The sequence below is a fragment of the Heteronotia binoei genome, chromosome 6 (genome assembly GCF_032191835.1).
Source record: "Heteronotia binoei isolate CCM8104 ecotype False Entrance Well chromosome 6, APGP_CSIRO_Hbin_v1, whole genome shotgun sequence".
Classification (NCBI taxonomy): Eukaryota; Metazoa; Chordata; class Lepidosauria; order Squamata; family Gekkonidae; genus Heteronotia; species Heteronotia binoei.
Genome location: NC_083228.1, coordinates 150,238,967 through 150,258,394, shown reverse-complemented (window position 1 = coordinate 150,258,394; position 19,428 = coordinate 150,238,967). Strand labels below are relative to the sequence as shown.

The window sequence follows — 19,428 nt, the reverse complement described above, 5'->3', positions numbered from 1 at the left end:
GTTGATGGGTGGACCTCTGTTTGTTGCTGCTGCTGCTGCTTCTGGCGGTGGCTGGTGGGGGCGGGGCTTCCAAGGCAAGGGAGGCCATTGGCTGCCTCCACGCCACGGCCTGGTATGTCTCGGCAGCCTCCCACCCAAAGACTAGCCGGGGCTGAGCTCTGGCCTCCAGCCCACGGCCTCGTGATCCAGCCCTGCTGCTCGGCACAGAGGGAGGGGAAGCTGCGCTTGGGGGGGGGGATTGTGCTGCATTGCCTTTGCATGGCCTGGCCTTGGCACTGCACCCTTCTGAGCCTGGAAATGGATGCATTTTGTTCGTCAGAAGTGAACATGAGTCGGGAAGCTGGGCTGGAGTTGGCATTGATGAAAAGGCCTGTGGAAACCACACAGATGCCCAGAGCAGCATGGTGGGTGGGAGGGAGGGAGGTTCCAGCTGGCCAGAGGGGGAGCGGCTCCGCTGTGGCCTGCTGGTCATTCCTCTCAGCTGGCCAGTGGCTGCAGAGGCACAGCGGGGGCCTCCTGGCTGTCACTTTGGCAGGACTTCAGCTAGAGAAGGGGGCAGCCCAGCTTTCTGGACATGTGGGGAAAAGCTCGGTGGACTAAGGCTGCATTGGGCTGAAGAAGGACGTCTATGAAAAAGCCCCCATGGGGGGGAGGAGGAGAGGACTCCTGGGCGCTTGCTTGCTGTCTCTTGGATCTTCATTCCATGCCCAAGCAATGTGGGCTGTCAGTTTAACCTGTCCATAGCCAGCTCGGTTGTGTGCTGGAGGAGCCAGGAGCAGAGGCTCTTGTCAGGTGGGCAGGTTTGGGGTCCTCGATCAGCAGAGGCTGAGATTTCCCAGTAGCCAGGCCTTTGCTGGGAGCGGAGGGGAAGGTCAGGCTCTGCTTGGTGCTGGGAGGAGGGGCTGCTGAGCTGCTCCAGACCTCCCTGGGATGCCTCTCAGGCTGGGGGCGGAGGTCTCAGCTGGTGAGGGTGAGGTGTGCCCTTTGGTCCTGTGCCAGTGTCTGAATGGCTGGCTCCTGAATGCTGCTGAGGTGCGTGGAGTCAACCGGGGGCGGCATTTTTGTTGGGGAATGACTTAGAAAGCAGTCTTTGGAGCTGCTGAGTTGGCAGCCGAGGCCTTGTCCTCAGGATTCTGTGCTCTGCTCAGTGGCGTTCAACATTTAGGAATGAAATCAGCCGTCTTTGGGGTGTTGGGGGAGGAGGAGAAGGAGGAGGGGAGGTCATCCATGTGCTGCTGTCTGAGCCTCCAGAAGTGGCCCTCTGGGTTCTGAGCCAGAGTCTGGGGGTGGGGTGGTCAAACGGCAGAGGGAGAAAAGTGCGGCAGCTGGATCTGGACCATACGGAGGCCATGAGGGGCTGGAAGACGGGTGTCCTGGGGGGATTCCCTTGTTCTCCCAGTTAGCGGAATGTTAGGAGTGCTCCTTGATTTAGGTCTGTCTTGTTCTTGAGAAGCAGCTTGAGGTGGTTGTGTCAGGAGCCCTTCCTTTCAGCTGCATCTTGTGCAGAAATCATTTTTGGTTCTAGGTGCAGCCAGGCTGCCTGTGCGAATCCATGCTACTGGAAACTTCTGCTGGACTACTGCTATGCTCTCAGTGGAGGGCTGCCCTTAAAGATAGCTTGGAAACTTCAATGAGGGTCAAACGTGGCTCATAGCAAGGACTGGCCGCATCCTGCTGATTTCAGGTTGTTGCTCTCGGTTGCCTGTTTGTTTGAAATGCAGTGGAGCGTGCTGACTCAAGGCCGTAAAGCTTTTCATGAGCCACGTGTTTATTTATCCCATTTATATCCCTCTTCCCTGAATGGGACTTGGGACATATGAACATATGAAGATGCGTTATGCTGAATCAGACCCCCGCTGGGTGCATCAAAGTCAGTCTTGCCTACTCAGCCTGGCAGCGGCTCTTTTCCAGGGCCTCCAGCTGAGGTTTTTCACACCTCTTTGCCTGGACCCTTTTTTGGAGATGACGGGGATTGAACCTGGGACCGTCTGCCTCAACTAACAACATGCAAAATGCATCAGACAAAAGAGGATACAATAAAGAAAGTTTTAAAAATGTAAAATTATTAGAAATCGGTTACTATTAAAAACCAATCAGCTGTCAAGCAAGTCAGATGCCTGGATGGTGAAGACACACAGCTAGAGCATAATTTAGCGGCTGCCTGGTGGGTCGCAGGCACCCAGAGGCCACCCCAGAAAGTACTGTCTTGTGTGCCCCGGGGGGGGGTCCCTCTTCAGGCAGCTGGGTCCACAGGGCGGGGGCCACTGACCAAGGACACCCTTGCTCCGGTTGACAACCCGTGGAGCGTGTGTACTTCTCATGTGTGAAGGATGCAGTCTTTTGGTGTGAACCCGCCTTCTTTCTCCTTCCTGCTTCTGGCTGCCTCTTCTAGGATGGCTGTGCTGCTCTGCTGCCCGGCCACGAGGAGCTCCCTCTTCTGCTGCTCTTGAGGGCCTCGTCCTCAAGTGCTTTCGGTTCAGATAGTGCCTGCAGTCACAGTGCAACCCTGTGCCCAGCGACTCCAGTCTTGAGGCCGTAGGAGTGCACTGTTGCATGCACGCAGTTCCTGGGTGAATGAATAACCGTTGAAAGCTCCTGGAGAAGGCTGTCGTGTCTTGCTGGGGTGGGAGGGAGTGGGGTTGGTGTCTGGGTGAGGAACTGAGGAGTAGCCAATGCAGCAAGATACGCCACCTTTTACAAACCAAAGGAGGTGTCTGATGCTGGTCCCCCGTGTTTGGCTGTGGCCTTCCAGACCTCTGGTGCAAGCTGTCTGGGCTGGGGGTTGGTGCCCTTGAGCTTGGCTGGGATGCAGGTGCTGTCAGGGAAGGTCGTGGGAAGAAGGAGGACTCAGAACTTCTTCCTGTTCAGCAGGCGTGGAGTTTCTTGGAAGGCTTCATTCAGTGCTGCTCAGAGCTTGTGTGGGTTTAGTGATGGAATCTGCCTGAGGTATAGGAGGAGGACTGGGCTGTGGTTCCTCCCAAGCCAAGCATATTCCTGGGGCATCTGGATCCCAGGGAGAGCAAGATCCACATGCCTCTTTTTCAAGCTTTTGAAATGTTGGGTTTCCCTTCTGTTGTGTTCAAATGAGACTTGATGGATCTGCTTCCGGCATGGCCTGCCGGGCCCCCAAGAGGCGACGGATGCTGCTGCTTTGTGGGCTGAGCCAGCGCTGCCTCCTGAGAAACCATGTCTGCTCTTCTCTTTTCTGCAGCGCCTACTGATCCACTGGAGAACGTTGCACATGGCCGAGAAGAAGTCTGCTCAGGACTTTAATGGCTCCTCGGGCTGTACCTCGGTATTCACTGCTTCACTGCTCTGCAGTTATGGCTCAAGGACTGAGGGCCGGCTCCACACTGCCTTTTGTGTTGCCGCGAATGGTGGGGACTGTTGGAGCTTGTCTGTTGGGCAGGTGGAAACTCTGCTGAGCTGGTTTATTGTCGCGAGGAAGACTGCGTCTGTCATTTGTCACCTGCAGAAGAATGTGGCGTAATGTTGGTGGCCTTGGCACATCCATGTCGCTCCTCTTTCTGGTTTTGAAACATGCAAAACGGTCGCTCCGGTGTTCTGTTCTTTTTTAAGTGGTTGCATGACTTGGAAGGGCTTGTGGCATCGATGTGCCAAACTATTCAGCCAAGAATAATTGCACATGTATGGAACTTCTCGGCAGTTTGCAAAATCTACTAAAGAAGGGATTAATTAGTAGAATAGTTATTTTTCTGGTAGTTTTCTAGCACACCTTTCCCCCCCATCAAGCCAGACAGTATGCCCCAAAGGTATTCTGCTCAGCTGCCTTCATGAGAGGGCGCTGCATTCATGTTTGTGTCTAAGGAGGGAGAGTGTTTTTTGCATGATTTCACTGCTTCCCAGGCCCTGGTGTGGGATAATCCAAGTCTGAGAATGGTGGGAAGACTTCCACATGCAGCTTCTGCCTTGTCCCTCTCTTCTGTCTGTCTGTCTGTGGTGGGCTTGGGTTTGGGCTTCTGCTTGGTGGCTTTTTCATCCTGCTTCTCCATCCAGCCCGTGTGCAGCTCGAGAATCCCTGGGGTTTGCACTCTGCCACATGGGCAGCAAGGCCTCTGGAGGAAAGGCAGCAGTGACAATCCATACGGAAGAACGCTGTCTGGGAGCCTCCCCTGGACTGGCGGCCTCTCTTCTCTCTCTCCTCCTGGGCTGGAGGATGGGCAGTGGGGGGAGGGGGCCAGGAGGCCTGAAGGGCTTCCTGTTGCAGACCCCAGGGAGGGGAGGCCACAAAGGAGAGCGGAGGGTTGGTTTTCACGCTCCTTCTAATGACGCACACGTGCAGATGACACTCCCAAGTGTAGAAAGCTCTGCTTTGCCTCTTTGTTCTGTAGATTTGATTGGAATGTGGTATGTTGACAGCTCCATACGGTTCTATGGATCTAATTTAAGGTGACATTGTCTACCGTGTGTGTGCGTGCAAAGTCTGAATAAAATACTGAAACTTTTTATATATTTACTGAGTTTTGTGTGGGGCATTCATACAAAGCCCCCCCCCCCCCGTGTGGCGTTGTGTGGTTAAGAGTGGCAGGCACTAATCTTGTTGAGAATCCGGGGGTGGGTGATTCCCCCCTCCTGTTCCAGGTGAAGCCTGCTGAGTGATCTTGGGCCAGCTACGGTTCTCTCAGAGCTCTCTCAGGCCCACCTGCCTTGGAAGAGGGACTGTTGTGGGGAAAGGAGGAGGAGGAGGAGGAGATTGTAAACTGCTCTGAGTCTTGAAGGTAGAGAAAAGCAAGGGATACAAACCAGCTCTTTCCTCCTAGAATAGAACATGAGAGTATTGCAGCAAGCTGATCTTTTCCCTAATCATCATCCTGTCTGTGCAAGTTGGACCAAGCAAGGGAGCTGCCTGCCTTTCTGGAGGCGTCTTTAATACTGACATGCAAGCCAAAGAAAGGATGCTGTTCTGAGCTCACCGCTTTTCTCCGGTAGAAAGACCAGACCACATAAAGCATGTTGTCATTGTCAGTGGAGGCCTCATCCCTGGGACTGGAGGTACCGTTGACCTCTGCCCACCTCAGCCTCCCCAGGCCCAGGGCGCTCAAGACAACCACCAGTAGTCTGGGATGGGCTTGCTTCCGGAAGGTGCCTCCTCCTTTCCCCTGCAGGCACTTTTGGCCTCTGGGGTGCTTGCTCTTGGTCTCTGGGGTGGCACACCATGAGGGTTGCTGGGTCAGGAGGCCACGAATGCTGCTGCTGGGGGTCGTGCCTCTTGGCGGGGCAGGAGGAAGCAGAATGGGCCTCCCTGGGCTCTTTCACAGCCGGCTAGTCCTAGGGAAGAAGATGATGATGATATTGGATTTATATCCCGCCCTCCACTCCGAAGAGTCTCAGAGCGGCTCACAATCTCCTTTCCCTTCCTCCCCCACAACAGACACCCCATGAGGTGGGTGGGGCTGAGAGGGCTCTCACAGCAGCTGCCCTTTCAAGGACAACCTCTGCCAGAGCTATGGCTGACCCAAGGCCATTCCAGCAGCTGCAAGTGGAGGAGTGGGGAATCAACCCGGTCCTCCCAGATAAGAGTCCGCACACTTAACCGCTACACCAAACTGGCTCTCCGGGAAGGAGCTGCCCAGCCCCTCGCCTGCCTCCAGTCTCAGAGCCCTGCCAGGCTGCGATGACCTAGAGGTTGTCCCTGTCCCCCTCTTGTGTGGCATACACAGAGCTCTTGCAGGCATGCCCGCGGTCACACGAGTCACCTAGATCCTGGGCTCCTCAGCTTTTTGAGCCGACTGGAAATTTCGGAACTTGGAGAGTGGCTGGTGATTGGTCCCCAGTGGCTGCCACAGGAGGCTGCTTGTGTCACTTGCATTTCTCTTGGGCCTCCTACAGGAATAACCTCCCCAGGGGGGCTGCTTTAAAAACTTTTCCCTGTTAAAAAAATGACAGAGGCTTGTTTCTTTTTAGAGGAGAGGAATAAGAAGGAATGCTAGGGAGGAGGGAGAATAACGGGAAATTAAAATGAGAGGAGGGGCAGTGGAGCCACACCATGCTGAAGGACAGCCTGGCTGTGTCTGCTGTTGCACTGCGCTCCTAATACAGCCAGTGGGCAAGCTTCTCTGTTCTCTAGAACTCTTCAGCAGACGGGGGAAGCCCCCAAACTCTGTCTCTGCGGACTGAAGCCTCCTCTTGGGAGGAAGGGCAGGAGGCCTGGCTGGAGAGCCCCCGAGGGTGTTGCAACAAGGCCTGAAGCCACAGGAGGCTGGCGGCATCGCCCACCGCATTCACACCCTCTGGCTCTTTGCACCCTCGGCCAGATGTCACCTTCCCCTCTGGTTCGGCCGAGGCCAGCTGCCATGCCAACCAACAGCCGTCTGGAACGCCAGACCCGCAGGCCACGTGCAGCCTTTGGCGGGACCAGCCCAGGAGTCGCCCCGTGGCGGGGCTCTGCCTCTGCCCCAAAGCCAGGAGGCAGGGGGGCTGTTCTCTGGGCGGAGGGAGGAGCTCCTTCCACGACGGGGGTGGTGCCTGCCATTCTCGGGGTTCGAGGGCTGTGGCTGGGAGCAGAGCCCCTGGGGCCGGGCCCTTCCCTGGCTGCAGCAGAGGCTCTCTTCCCTTCCCTTCCCGGCGGGTCTGTCTGAGCAGCAGTGCAGAAGGGGCGGCCGGGCGCTCTGATGCAGGGGCCGCTGGCTGCCAACCTCCTCCAGGGAGTGGCTGGAGATCTCCTGGCATCCCAGAGCCCGAGTCCCCCGCCGGCACAGAGACCAGGCCCGGGAATTCAGAAGCAGGCGGGCCGGAGAGCCCAGAAGGCCGGGCTGCGCATTCACACGTGCACACGCGTGTCGAGTCCTGGGACGCCGCCCGGTGGGGCGCGGCCAGACCCCGCCCTTTCTTCTGCCGCCCCTCACACGTCATCGGGCTCCGGCGACGGGCAGGCGCGGCTCAAGGGGGCTGGGATAGGCGGGGAGGTGCCACGTGACCCCTTCCTTCCCTCGGATTGGCCCGCCGGGAGGCGGGGAGGAGGCTGGTGGGCGGCCATTGGCGGAGGCGGCCGCCGCTCTCTCTCCTGGGCCGGCCGGAAGCCGGGATGGGGCGCCTGGAGGGGCGGTCCGCGGAAGAGGCGGGACGACCTCGCTTCCTCCCATTGGCTGGCGGGAATGGCAATCGTCGGGCTCCTCCCCTGCCGGGAAGCCCCGCCCCGAAGCCGCCGCCGCGGCCCTGAGGCGAGAAAAGGAAGGCTCGTCTGGGCGGCGATGCGCAGGAGAGATGAGGGTGGCCGTCGACTTCGAGGAGTGCCTCAAGGACTCGCCCCGCTTCAGGTCTGAGCAGCCTCACGCCACGCCCCTTCGTGGGGGGGCAGCAGCCTCCCCCCTCCCCCCAACGCCCCCCCTGCAGGGGGAGGAGGAGCCTCACGCCACGCCCCGCCCCCTCCCTTGCAAGGCTGAGCTCAGGCCCCCCCGCCCCCCTCCCCCGCCTGAGCAGAGGACCCTCACGCCACGCCCCCTCCCCTCCCCCCGTGGCAGGGGGCAGCAGCCTCCCTCCCCCCCAACGCCCCCCCGCAGAGGGAGGAGCAGCGCCCGCCCCCGTGGGGAGGGGCCTCACGCCACACCCCCTCTCCTCCCCCCGTGGCAGGGGGCAGCAGCCTCCCCCCAACGCCCCCCCGCAGAGGGAGGAGGAGCCTCACGCCACGCCCCTCCCCCTGGCCGGCCGGGGGGTGGGGGGGCAGCAAGCAAGATCCCTCCCTCGCTCCCTTGCAAGGCTGAGCTCAGGCCCCCCCCCCCGCCTGAGCAGAGGACCCTCACGCCCCGCCCCCTCCTGAGGCCCCAGAGGGCGGGGGGGGAGGGGGAGGCCAGCAGAGCTCAGGCCCCCCCCCGTAGAGCAGCCTCAGCCTCCCCCCCCCCCCCATTGCCTTCGCCCTGTGGGAGACGGAGTCACGGAGCCCAGGCCCTTCCGGCACCCTGGCTGACCCCCTGCCTCTCCGGAGCCTCCAAGCCTGCTTCCCAGGGGCTCCTCTGGCCTGCCTGGGGCAGGAGAGGCTGGCTGCCCTGACGCTCCGAGGAAGCCTAGCTGAGCAGGAAGTCCTCCTCCTCCTCCTCCTCCCAGCAATGAGCAGCTGCTGCTGAAATACGGCCTGCTGAGAAACTGGCTTCCCAGGGGGCTTGTCCCGACTAGGGATGGGCACTGACCACCCACTGCTTTCTTCACAGACTGCTTGCCCAGGCCATGGCAACAGCCCACAGATTGCAGGGTTTTTAGGTGGTCCATGGGAGGGAGCTCAGGTCACTCAGATCGCATCATGTCCATAGCGCCTCCCACTTCAAAACAAGCAGCATGCAACACTCTTCAGTGTGTATGCCCCAACCCTTCAAGCAGATCCTGCAGAAAAGAACAAGTTCTATGCTGATCTACGCAACCTCGTACGGAAAACCCCTACAGAGGACAAGGTGATCATCCTTGGCGACTTCAATGCCAGAGTAGGTAAAGACTCGGAAGCCTGGAAAGGAGTACTTGGCAAACACGGCATTGGCAACTGCAATGACAACGGGCGCCTCCTGCTAGAATTCTGCATGGAGCACCAGCTCACCATCACCAACACTATTTTCCAGCAGAAGAACAGTCTGAAGACAACCTGGATGCACCCACGGTCCAAGCATTGGCACCTTATCGACTACATTCTGGTGCGCCAGAGAGACGTTCGAGATGTCTTACACACCCGAGTAATGCCCAGCGCAGAATGTCATACGGATCATCGTCTTGTACGCTGCAATCTCCGTCTTCACTTTAAACCCACACCAGGAGAGGAGGTATCCCTCGGAGGAAGTTTCAGGTTGGCAGCCTCCAGTCAGCCGAAGTTAAAGCTGCCTTCCAGGCAAAACTCCAGTCAAGAATTGAGGACCTCAGTTGCCCCACAGACCCTTCTCCAGAAGCACTCTGGGAACACCTAAAAACTACCGTCCTGCAGATCTCTGAAGAAGTCCTCGGGTTCTCCACAAGGAAGAACAAGGACTGGTTTGATGAGAACAATCAAGAGATCCAAGAATTACTGGCAAAAAAGAGATCTGCCTACCAAGCACATCTTGCTCAGCCCTCCTGTCCTGGGAAAAAAGCAACCTTTCGCGCTGCATGTAGCAACCTCCAGCGCAAGCTTCGAGACATTCAGAACGAGTGGTGGACCAAGCTTGCAGAGAGAACCCAGCTGTGTGCAGACACTGGTGATTTAAGAGGGTTCTACGAAGCCCTGAAGGCAGTATATGGTCCATCATATCAGGCTCAGAGTCCCTTGCATAGTGCAGACGGCCAAGTGCTCCTCACAGACAAGGCATCCATACTGAACCGGTGGTCAGAGTATTTTCAGGTTCTCTTCAGTGCCAACCGCGTAGTTCAAGATTCAGCAATCCACCTCACCCCACTTCAACCGTGAAAACAGAGTTGGATGAGATCCCCACCCTAGAAGAGACTGTTAAAGCCATCAAGCAACTGAAAAGTGGCAAGGCAGCAGGAGTTGATGGAATTCCACCAGAGATCTGGAAGCATGGGGGCACAGTACTACATAGCTCACTTCACAAAGTACTTGTCACCTGCTGGGAACAAGGCAAATTACCACAGGACTTTCGCGATGCAATCATCATCACCCTATACAAGAACAAAGGGGAAAAGTCAGACTGCTCCAACTACCGGGGGATAACCCTGCTCTCCATCGCAGGCAAAATCCTTGCCAGAATACTCCTGAACAGACTGGTGCCCACCATTGCAGAAGAACTCCTCCCAGAGAGCCAGTGCGGCTTCAGAGCTAACAGGAGCACCACCGACATGGTATTTGTTCTCAGGCAGCTCCAAGAGAAATGCAGGGAACAGAACAAGGGTCTGTATGTGACTTTTGTCGACCTTACCAAAGCTTTCGATACCGTTAGCAGGAAAGGCCTGTGGCAAATCTTGGAACGTTTAGGATGTCCCCCAAGGTTCCTCAGCATGATCATCCAGCTACACGAAGACCAGCGAGGCCAAGTCAGACACTGCAACGACCTCTCGGAGCCCTTCCCAATAGGCACAGGTGTAAAGCAAGGCTGCGTTCTCGCGCCAACTCTCTTTACGATCTTCTTTAGCATGATGCTTCAAAGAGCCGCAGTAGATCTAGATGAGGACGATGGTGTCTACATCCGCTATCGCACCGATGGCAGCCTGTTCAACCTGAGGCGACTAAAGGCACACTCCAAGACAATGGAAAAACTCATCCGAGAGCTACTGTTTGCTGATGATGCTGCACTCGTCTCCCACTCGGTATCAGCTCTGCAGCATATGACGTCCTGCTTTGCAGAGGCTGCCAAGCTATTCGGCCTAGAAGTTAGTCTGAAGAAGACAGAAGTTCTCCACCAGCCTGCACCCCAGGAAGATTATCACCCTCCCTGCATCACTGTGGGTGAATCAGTTCTGAAGACAGTCCAGCAGTTCAGCTACCTGGGGTGCATCATCTCCTCAGATGCCAAGATCGACAAGGAGATTGACAACAGGCTGGCAAAGGCAAACCGTGCATTTGGCCGACTGCACAAAAGAGTGTGGAGCAACAAGCATCTGAAAAAAGGCACAAAGATCAATGTTTACAAAGCGGTTGTGATGACAACCCTCATCTATGGCTCCGAATCGTGGGTTTTATACCGTCATCACCTGCGACTCCTTGAGCGCTTTCATCAGCGCTGCCTTCGCACCATCCTCAACATCCACTGGAGTGACTTTGTGACCAACACTGAAGTCCTCAAGCGGGCAGAGGTTACCAGCATCGAGGCACTGCTGTTGAAGACGCAGCTGCGCTGGGCAGGGCATATTTCTAGGATGGAAAACCACCGCCTTCCCAAGATTGCCCTGTATGGCGAACTCTCCACCGGCCATCGAAATAGAGGGGCACCAAAGAAGAGGTACAAGGACTCCTTGAAGAAATCCCTTAGCACCTGTCACATCAACCATCACCAGTGGTCTGACCTAGCCTCAGATCGCAAAGCATGGAGGCACACCATCCACCAGGCTGTCTCTTCCTTTGAGAACACACGCATAGCTGGTCTTGAGGACAAAGGGAGATTGAGGAAGAATCGCGCTGCTGCAGGGCCGGCCCTAGGTCAGACTTTTCCCTGCAGCCGCTGTGGCCGGACCTGCCTGCCCCACATTGGTCTTGTCGGCCACCGGCGAGCCTGCAGCAAACGTGGACTGTTGCACCCTTCTTAAGTCTTCGTTCGCGAAGCCAGGCCGAGAGGGGAGGGAGCTGCAGAGGCATTCAAGTGCCTCCAGAGTCCACTTCCTTCCGGCAGCACAGCACCAGTGCACTGAGGAGGGAGGCCACTTCCAGGTCCCCACAGGCCTCACGGGAAGTTTGTGGTTTGGGAAATTCACAACCCTCCGTAGACTTCAGTTTTTCTGGTCTGCACCCATCCCTTGTCACAACGCACAATGTCGTCTGTCTTCCCAGGCTGGGGGTCATTGGGAAGTGGGGCAGAAGGCAAACCAGAGAGGCATGAATCCAGGGGGGGCCAGACTTGCTTAACACAAGAGCCACCTGGAATAAGCACCAGATGTTTGAGAGCTGCGAGGAACGAAGGAAAATAGAAGTGGAAAGAAAGCAACTTTAAATGCATTCACCAAGCTGCCAGCTGACTTGGAAAAGTGATTTAAAGAGAAATGCCTTCTCCAAGCCAGCCAACGGGGGGGGGGGGGGCTTCAAGAGCCGCACAATATGGGTGAAAGAGCCACAGTTTGGCCACTCCTGTGCGAGAGGTTGGAGGGCTGTGCCAAGTCGTCTGAGACGGGCACTGCTGGGCATCTGTCAGTCTTGCAGTGCATTGAGGAGGCTGGAGAATGCCAGTTCAGAAGTCTCCATTCTGGCCCCCGGGAGTTTGGGGCAGAATTCACCGTGGGGCTTGCAGGCCTTGGCCAACGCCTACTTCCTCCTGAGAAAGGCCAGGGGAACCTAACAAGGAAACCGGCCTCAGATTCCCCCCGTTGTGCAAACGGCAGAGACCAAATGAAGAAGTTGCACTCCTGAGGGGTGCTGAGCAAGGCCTGACTTGTGAGGGATGAACCCCTGCAAGGTGTGTTGTGTGTTTACTTCAGTGAAGTGTGGAGAATTGGCAGTTCTCCTCTTCCCCCGCCCCCCAAGACCAGCCAGAAGCAGGGCACAGTGTTGAACCTTCCCCCTCTGCCAGGCCAGGGGCTGCGGGCTGTCTGGCAGAGCACACCGCCTGCTTTGGCCACCTGCCCAGCAGCCAAAGACGACATTTTGGGGAAGGAAAAGCCCCTGCCGGTGGCAGGAATGCTTGGCAGATGCCACAGGACTGCTGAATGGTTTCCCAGGAAACATGTTTTGCCTTCCCAGGGTGCTGAGAGAGGATGCTGATGGGCTGCATCAGTGCTTAGTTCTCACGGCCCTTCCTGACACACCCAGGGAATTGCTGCTCACCACTTTGGGGGTCAGGAAGCAATTTTCCCCCAGGCCAGTTCTAGAGAGGGGTTTTTTTTTGCTGTCTGAGTGTGCAGCAGGGGTCACTGGGAGCATGTGGGGGGAGGTCTTTGTGAGTTTCCTGCATTGTGCAGGGGTTGGACTAGATGACCCAGGAGGTCCCTTCCAGCTCTATGCTTTTGAGATGCTGCTCTGAGCCTGCGGGTTGGTTGTGTCCCTTGGAGCAAGGTCTGGGTTTTCAGCAGGATGCAACAAGGGGCTGCTTCCTGACCTCTGAACTGCAGCACAGCCAATCAGGGATGTTGGGGACGGGTGGACTCTGCCTGTGACCTGGAATGGATGGCTGGTTGGTTCCCTTTCCTCTCTTGTCTCCAAAATCCAGTGCTGTGCATAGCTGCCTGCTTTGCTTTGCTTTGATTTGCTGACCCCAGCCAAGCGGTTTGTAATATGCTCCTTGGTGAGCTCTCCTGTGAGGTGTGCATTCCTGTCTGAAGGGATCGTCCCAGTTCGACAGGTGAACACCATCTTGTGATGTAGTGCAATGGTCAGCCCAGGCCTGGAGGCACCTGGGCTCAAACCTCTGCTCAGCCGGGAGGCTCACTCCACTGGGGCCCTTTGCGGACTGCTGCTGCTGCTGCTGTCTCCTGCGTTCAAGGGGGTGGCTTCTGCAGTGATGTCATCACTAATACCCCATTCAGAGAGACCACTTCAAACAGGAAAGCCTCAGTTCAGCAGCCTGGAAGCAGCACGCAGGCCAGACTTCCTCAGCCTCTGCAGGCGGCAAGGGCAGAAGCCCTACCCAGTGGTGCTGCCGGAGCCTTTCCCAGCAGACTGGAACTCCTGCTGGGAAGTCCTCGTTACAGAGGCCCTGAGCCTCTATAACGAGGTGGGTCTCTGTCGGGAGATGGAGTCCTTCAGGCCTTTGTGTCCCAGGGCTTCCAAGGTAAGAGCCCTGGCCTGAACAGAGCCTAGAAACTGAGAAGTGGCCCATGCTCAAAACGGTTGGCTTGATAGGTGCACGCTGGTCCACAGCTGTGTCGTTTGTACCACCCAAAGGTTCCAGAGAGTAGTGGGCTCTTCTCTGACAGCTGGGGAGGAAGGCTCTGTTAAGCGCACCTGGAGTGGCAGAAAGAACCAGAGAGCTTGGTTTCCTCGGGCTGACCTTGCCCACAAGTCTCAAAGGAGACTGGCTGGCTGGCTGGCTCTGGGGTTGGGGGTTCTCACAGCCCTAGAGGGGGTGCTGATGGGCTCAGGCGTGGATGCTGAGCCTCTGTTCTGCAAAGAGCAGCTCTCTTCCACCTTCTGCTGATCTCCCCCTCCCTCCCCCCGCGCTCGGCTGGAGGGTGGCGGGGGGGGGCTGGCTCACAGTGATGCAGAACCCATTCGCCCCTCCCTGAGTTCCCCACTGTTGTTCTCTGTGTGGGGGGCCACTGCCAAATGCTGAATCTGGATGCTGAGCAAGCATGGCGTGTATGAGTCTGAGAGCTCTGGCCTAGGATGGAGGAGGCCTTTGAGGAGGGCATCGGACATGCCTGTGGCGGAGCTGAGGGGTGGGCTTGCAGCCTGTGGCCCCCCTGAGGGGAGCTGCCCTCTTGGAAGTGCTGTCAGGTGGGGGGGGGTCTTCGTTGTTGCAGAATCAGGAGATGGTTTGAGGAAATAAGTCATAAAGGAGAACATCCTTCTGAAGAGTGCAGGACGGTGGCTGAAGCCCAGGCTAAGGCTAGGAACATGACTTTTAATTTCGCACTGTATGTTGGTCTGCTTTGGTGCATTCTGTAGCACTTGTATCCCCTCCCCTCCCCCCCGCCCAAGGCTCAGGCTGGCTAACAGCAGCTGCCAAGCTGATCCCTGGGTACAGTTAAGGCAGTTAACACTAACGTGCTTCTAACACGAGAACTGCCTTGCCAGCCCCAGTGCCCAAACAAACAGACAGACAGACCCATCAGGGGAATGTCACAGTGAGCAGCGCTGACTGGTTTTGTGGCTTTCTTTCCTCAGCTCATGGTTTGCGTCTGGGAGCCCTCTCTCTCCTGGCTGAGAAGGCAGAAGTTGGCCTCCCAGCATACGGCAGCAAGTCTCTGGCCTGAGGATCATGCATCCTGAGACTGGACCTGGGGAGATGGCCAGGTGTAGCGGGGGCAGGCATGGAGAGCACAAGGACTTGTGTTCATCCCAGTTGTGTGTGTTGGGGGGGGGGGGGGAAGGGAAGGGGCTTCATGAGGAAGGTGGCTTTTCAGACAGGCGTAGAGATTAGAAGACTCCCCCTGTGCAACTTGCATTAATGTCTCCAGTAGAAAAACTGTCGCAACCTGGGGAACACTGAGAAAGGAAACCCCTATGATTCCCCCCCCCCCCCCCCAATTTGGAATGAGTGAAATAAAATACTGTTGTATGGAGTCGTGATGTAAAATAATCTGAGCATAATCTGGGCTGTGGGAGCGTGGGGGGCTCCTGTTTGCAGCTCTTAAGTATTGGATGTATTTTGAGTTGTTCTTATAGGAAACAAAGACATTTCTATTTCTAAATTCTACAAATATGCCAAATGGTCTTCTAGGATATCCAGATTACAAATGATACGCTTTATGCTGTGTGATCAGTGAGCAATGGGGAGCAGGCGCCGTTGAATAGACCTGAGTTGGGCTCTGGCTGGGCCTGACTGCAGTGGCTCTCTCAGGATTGCAGACATTTTGGTTTGTTTGCCCAAGGGGGGGGGGGCGGGGAGGGGAGGGTTTTATCTCTACCACACCTAAATTTCCGGGAGTTTTACTTTGTGGAAGGAGTGGAAGGTGGGCAGGGTCGTCGGAGGGGGGACAGAAAGGGAAGGCCGGGGTCACGGGTAGATGTGAGGAGGGAGGTAGCACATTCTGGATCCAGGAGGAGGCAAGAAGCTGGTGCAGGAATCCAAGGGTGTGTGTGTGGTGGTGGGGGTTTTTGCAGATTGTGGGGCCTCTGACAGGTGAAATGCCAGGTGCGAGGAGGGGAGGGGACTCTGAGCTCTGGGCAAGGGGTCACATGGGCAGGTGCTTTGAATGCCAAGTTGTCTCAGTCAAGCTGGCAACAGAGTTATTTCTCTTATTTAATGAAAGTCCCACTGTTCTTTCTCTGGGGGCTCAAAGGGGCTGACATCATTTTCCTCGCCTCCATTTTTCATCCTCAGAGCAACCCTGCAAGGTAGGTGAGGCTGAGACGGGCACGAGGTCATGCAGGGAACCTCCATGGCAGAGCAGGGATTTGAATCCGTGTCTTCCAGATCCTCGTCTGACATTCGAACTGCTGTGTCATGCTGGCTCACAGCCTAGGAGCTCGACAAAGCCTTTAGTCGCTGCTTACTGTTGCTATGGTGCCAGGCAAGGTGGGGGCTGATGAGAGAGCTGTGCAGAACAGTCGTCCCTTGAAGGGGGCTGCAGCAGTTGGGATCGCAGGGGCCTTAGAGGCCATCTAGTTCAGCCTCAGCCTAGAGCACCCCTGGCAAGGGTTTGTCCAGCCGCTGCTTCGAAGGCTGCCAGGGAGGGAGGGGAGCTCACCGCCTCCCTCGAGAGCTGATTCCCTGTTGTTGAACAACTCCGGACCGTAAAAAGACTTCTTCCTAATGTCCAGCGGGGGGGGGGGGAGACCTTTCCACCTAAAATTTAAACCCATCATTGCGAGTCCCACAGGACTTCAGGTGTGTGGTATGCAGAAGTGACATCCTGTCATTTGAATGCTATGCCTTCACTGATGCACGCCAAGCCGGCCTTCGCATGCTCGCATTTAGCTTGCAGTCTGCCTGTGCCCCAAGGCCTTGCTCACACAAGCCGCCCTCCAGAAGCGTGTCCCGCCATCCAGTATGCCTGATGTAGAACTCTGCACTAATCCTTGTTGAATTGCAGTCTGATCAGATCTCACTGAGTTCTGTGTCTCCTGGTGGTGCTGCTGCCACTGGGGCTCAGCATCCTAGGCGGTGCTTAACAGCTGCACTCCTGTGACAATTGGACAACTAGACGCTTGGAATGACTTGGGTCTGCGCTGTAGTGTGGGACCCCTTTCCCTGGTTGTTGACCTCCGTAGCTGGTGGCTGGAGCAGCTGGGTGCAAATGGCCAGGGTGGGGGTGGGGGGAAGAGCCCTGCAACATTTCCTCCCCCGCCCCCACCCGCCTGAGCTGTACCGGAATTGCCTTCCACCTTGCTGTGGCTCCAAAGGAAGGCAGCCTAAGCACTGCCAACAGGCAGCCACAGAAAGATGGTCTCTGGAGCGTCTCTTTCTCTGAGTAGATTGTGGAGCTCTCCGCTTGCTTATTTCCATGGATTTCGTTTGCTCCCTTGTCAAAGTGGGCGGGCAGGAGCTAGCAAGCCAGCTGTGTTAGATGGAATTGATTCATGACATTGACAGGTGGACTTAGCATGCCCTTGCTGTTGGCTTTTGAACATTAGTGCACAAACTGTGTCAAGTTGCCAGAATACTTAGCATGGAAACAAGTTACCATGAAACGGCTGTGACTTCCAGGTAGACCTTTCAGGTCCAAGTGCCTTATTTTCTGCAACAGCACAGTGCATTCCCCTCTGTACGTATGATGAGGTTGTGATCCCTCTATTATAAGCCATCCTGCTCTGGTAATTGAGAATGTGGTTTTGATATTAGATTATCTGCAGCTTTTGCACCAAGGTGGGCTGCGCACATGTTGTGTTGTGCGAGTCCTCACTGTGCTCCGTGCTTTCCTTTGCAGGGCTGCTCTAGAAGAAGTAGAAGGAGATGTGACGGAGCTGGAACTGAAGCTGGAGAAGGTGAGTGCTCTGGACTGCTTCTCCTCCACTTGGTGTGCTTTGGAAAAGAGTCCTGAGCCAGGGGGAGCAGCTTGTGCTGATGGAAGAGCTTCCTGCTCCCTCCTCCGTGCTCTGCAGCCTTCGATGTTTGGGTGTCCCCAGCCAGGAAGGAGAAGACTGGGGTGGGGCCTGTCTCCTGTGGGGCGAAGAGCCACGGAAGGTGGGCTTGCTGGCCAGGCCGGTGGTTCTAAACGGGCAGCAGTGCAGACCTGAGAGCAGAACAGGAGGGGGGTGGCCCTCTGTGTTCAGAGCCCTCTGAGCGTCCTGGCAGATGCAGTCCGGCCTTAGGGAAGAAGGAGACGTGGTCTCATGTGCACATCATGGCACTTGGAACCTCACCAAGCTGGTGGTTTCCTTCCTGTGTTTTAAAATGCTCAAGGCCTTTCTCAGTTGTCACTAATACATACTTTAAAAAAAATAAATCCAGAAAACAATATAGATCGGGGGTGGCTAAACTTGCTTAACGTACGGGGGAATGGTGGTTTGTTTCATTTCATGATTTGTTTGATTTCTTACCTGGTTCATGGTTTGTTTGAGTCAGGAGGTGTTAAACTCGCCAGGAGTCTTTAGCAGGATCTCCTCCACCCATCCTCCAAATTGAGGGAGGGAGGGGTGAAAAGAAAGAACTTTAAATGCATTCTCCAAGCTGCCAGCTGTCTTGGCTTGGATAAGTGATTTAGAGACAAATGCCTTCTCCAAGCCGGCCGATGGGGTGGTGGCTTCGAGAGCCACACAGTGTGTTTGGAAAAGTCACGTGTGACTCCAGAGCTGCAGTTTGGCCGTCCCTGATATCGATCAACCCTGACCAGGTGTTGTCATCTGCTGCGTCAGGCTGTGGGACCCTTCACGTGGTAACTGCTGTCACGCGTGAAACGTCGTTGATGTTATAAGCTGGTATAAAGTTTCCAGTGTTCCTGGATGTGGGTGGGTGTCATCAAGCAGCAAGCAAAAGAGAAAAGAAAGGGCCTTGAGGCTGCAGTGCGTCTGGTCTTGTGTTGCTCATTTGACATGTTCATCCACTTTGTATGGGAAATCATTACAGCTTCTGTAAAGCTTGTTCTGACTTTTAATGCAACCTGATATTCAGGCCCCGTGTTCTGCATTTGCCTGTTGTGTACACCACATAAACCTTTAACTTGAAGTTATTTTGCCTGCTGTGGCTTGGTGCTTGTAGCATTTCCCGTCTGCTTCCCCCTTCTCCTTGGTGCTGCTTAGGTGGGAAGCCGTCAGGTTTGTCTTCTGGGGGGCTTTCTGCATCAGTCGGAGGGAGGCCAGTTTCTGGGAGAGGCCGGCCAGAGGTGTGTCTGTTGTGCCCTTGCCGTGCCCGGGGGTGGGGGGCTGCCCTCAGCATCCTGCTGCCTGCGCTGGGCGGGTCTTTCACCAGGTCCTTCCTTGTTTCAGCTGGTGAAGCTTTGCATTGCTATGATTGACACGGGGAAAGCCTTCTGCTTGGCCAACAAGCAGTTCATGAATGGCATTCGAGACCTTGCCCACTACTCCAGTCAAGATGCTCTAGTGGAGGTAAGTGTGTGGCTGGCTGGCTCTCTGGGCTCAGCCCCTCTGAGGTTGCTTTGCAGTTCCCCTGCAGTGGGGGCTTGGCCAGGCAGCTGGTGGGGAACTGCTGGGTTCCGGAGCTGGGCCTTGGCCTTGCAGGGGAGGGGGGTCCGTCTCTTGGTTCTGGGTACAGCAAGGTGCAAAGAAAACCGGGGGGGGGGGGTGTCCTCAGTTCCCTAGGCTGCTTACTCTGGTGCAGCAGGGGAAATGAAATTGACCAAAACTTTCTTGGCCAAGAAAGAGAGGAGCTCTTTTGTAAGCTGCCTTCCCTTTCCTGTGGGCCAAAATGTTTGTTTTCTTCTGAAATGTCTTCTTGGCCAAATGGGGGGTAGGGTCAGCAGTGGCATCGACCACAGTATTTAGGATGCAGTTCTAGGCATTTTCAGATACAATTTCTAAAAGCAGGCTTTCCCCCGGGTATTTCAGAACTGTGCACAGCAAAGGGATTGTGCCTGCCGGAGGGCACGAGAGGGGGGTGGGTGGGGGTGGGGATGAGGAAGCAGCTGCTCCAGGGGGGAAATCAGAGGGCATGCAGAACAGCACAGCCCCCCCCCCCCCATCCTCTGCGAGGTGCTGATTTGTGTTTGTTGCTTCAGTGCTCTTGGGGGGGGCAACTTCCCTGTGATGTCCACAGAGCAGAAAGGACCGCTGCTTTCCCTCCTGCTCTTCTTCCT

General features: G+C 56.1%; 1 protein-coding gene across 1 annotated transcript in view; it reads left to right on the top strand.

The window, feature by feature from the left end:
- Nucleotides 1-7,156: 7,156 nt before the first annotated feature.
- The window catches only part of ACAP2 (ArfGAP with coiled-coil, ankyrin repeat and PH domains 2), a 58,554-nt gene continuing 46,282 nt past the window's right edge, over nt 7,157-19,428 (top strand). The window contains exons 1-3 of the mRNA XM_060242873.1: nt 7,157-7,277; nt 17,104-17,161; nt 18,602-18,721. Coding sequence (XP_060098856.1) covers nt 7,225-7,277; nt 17,104-17,161; nt 18,602-18,721 — 231 coding nt within the window. The 5' untranslated portion in view covers nt 7,157-7,224. The remainder of the gene's footprint in view (nt 7,278-17,103; nt 17,162-18,601; nt 18,722-19,428) is intronic.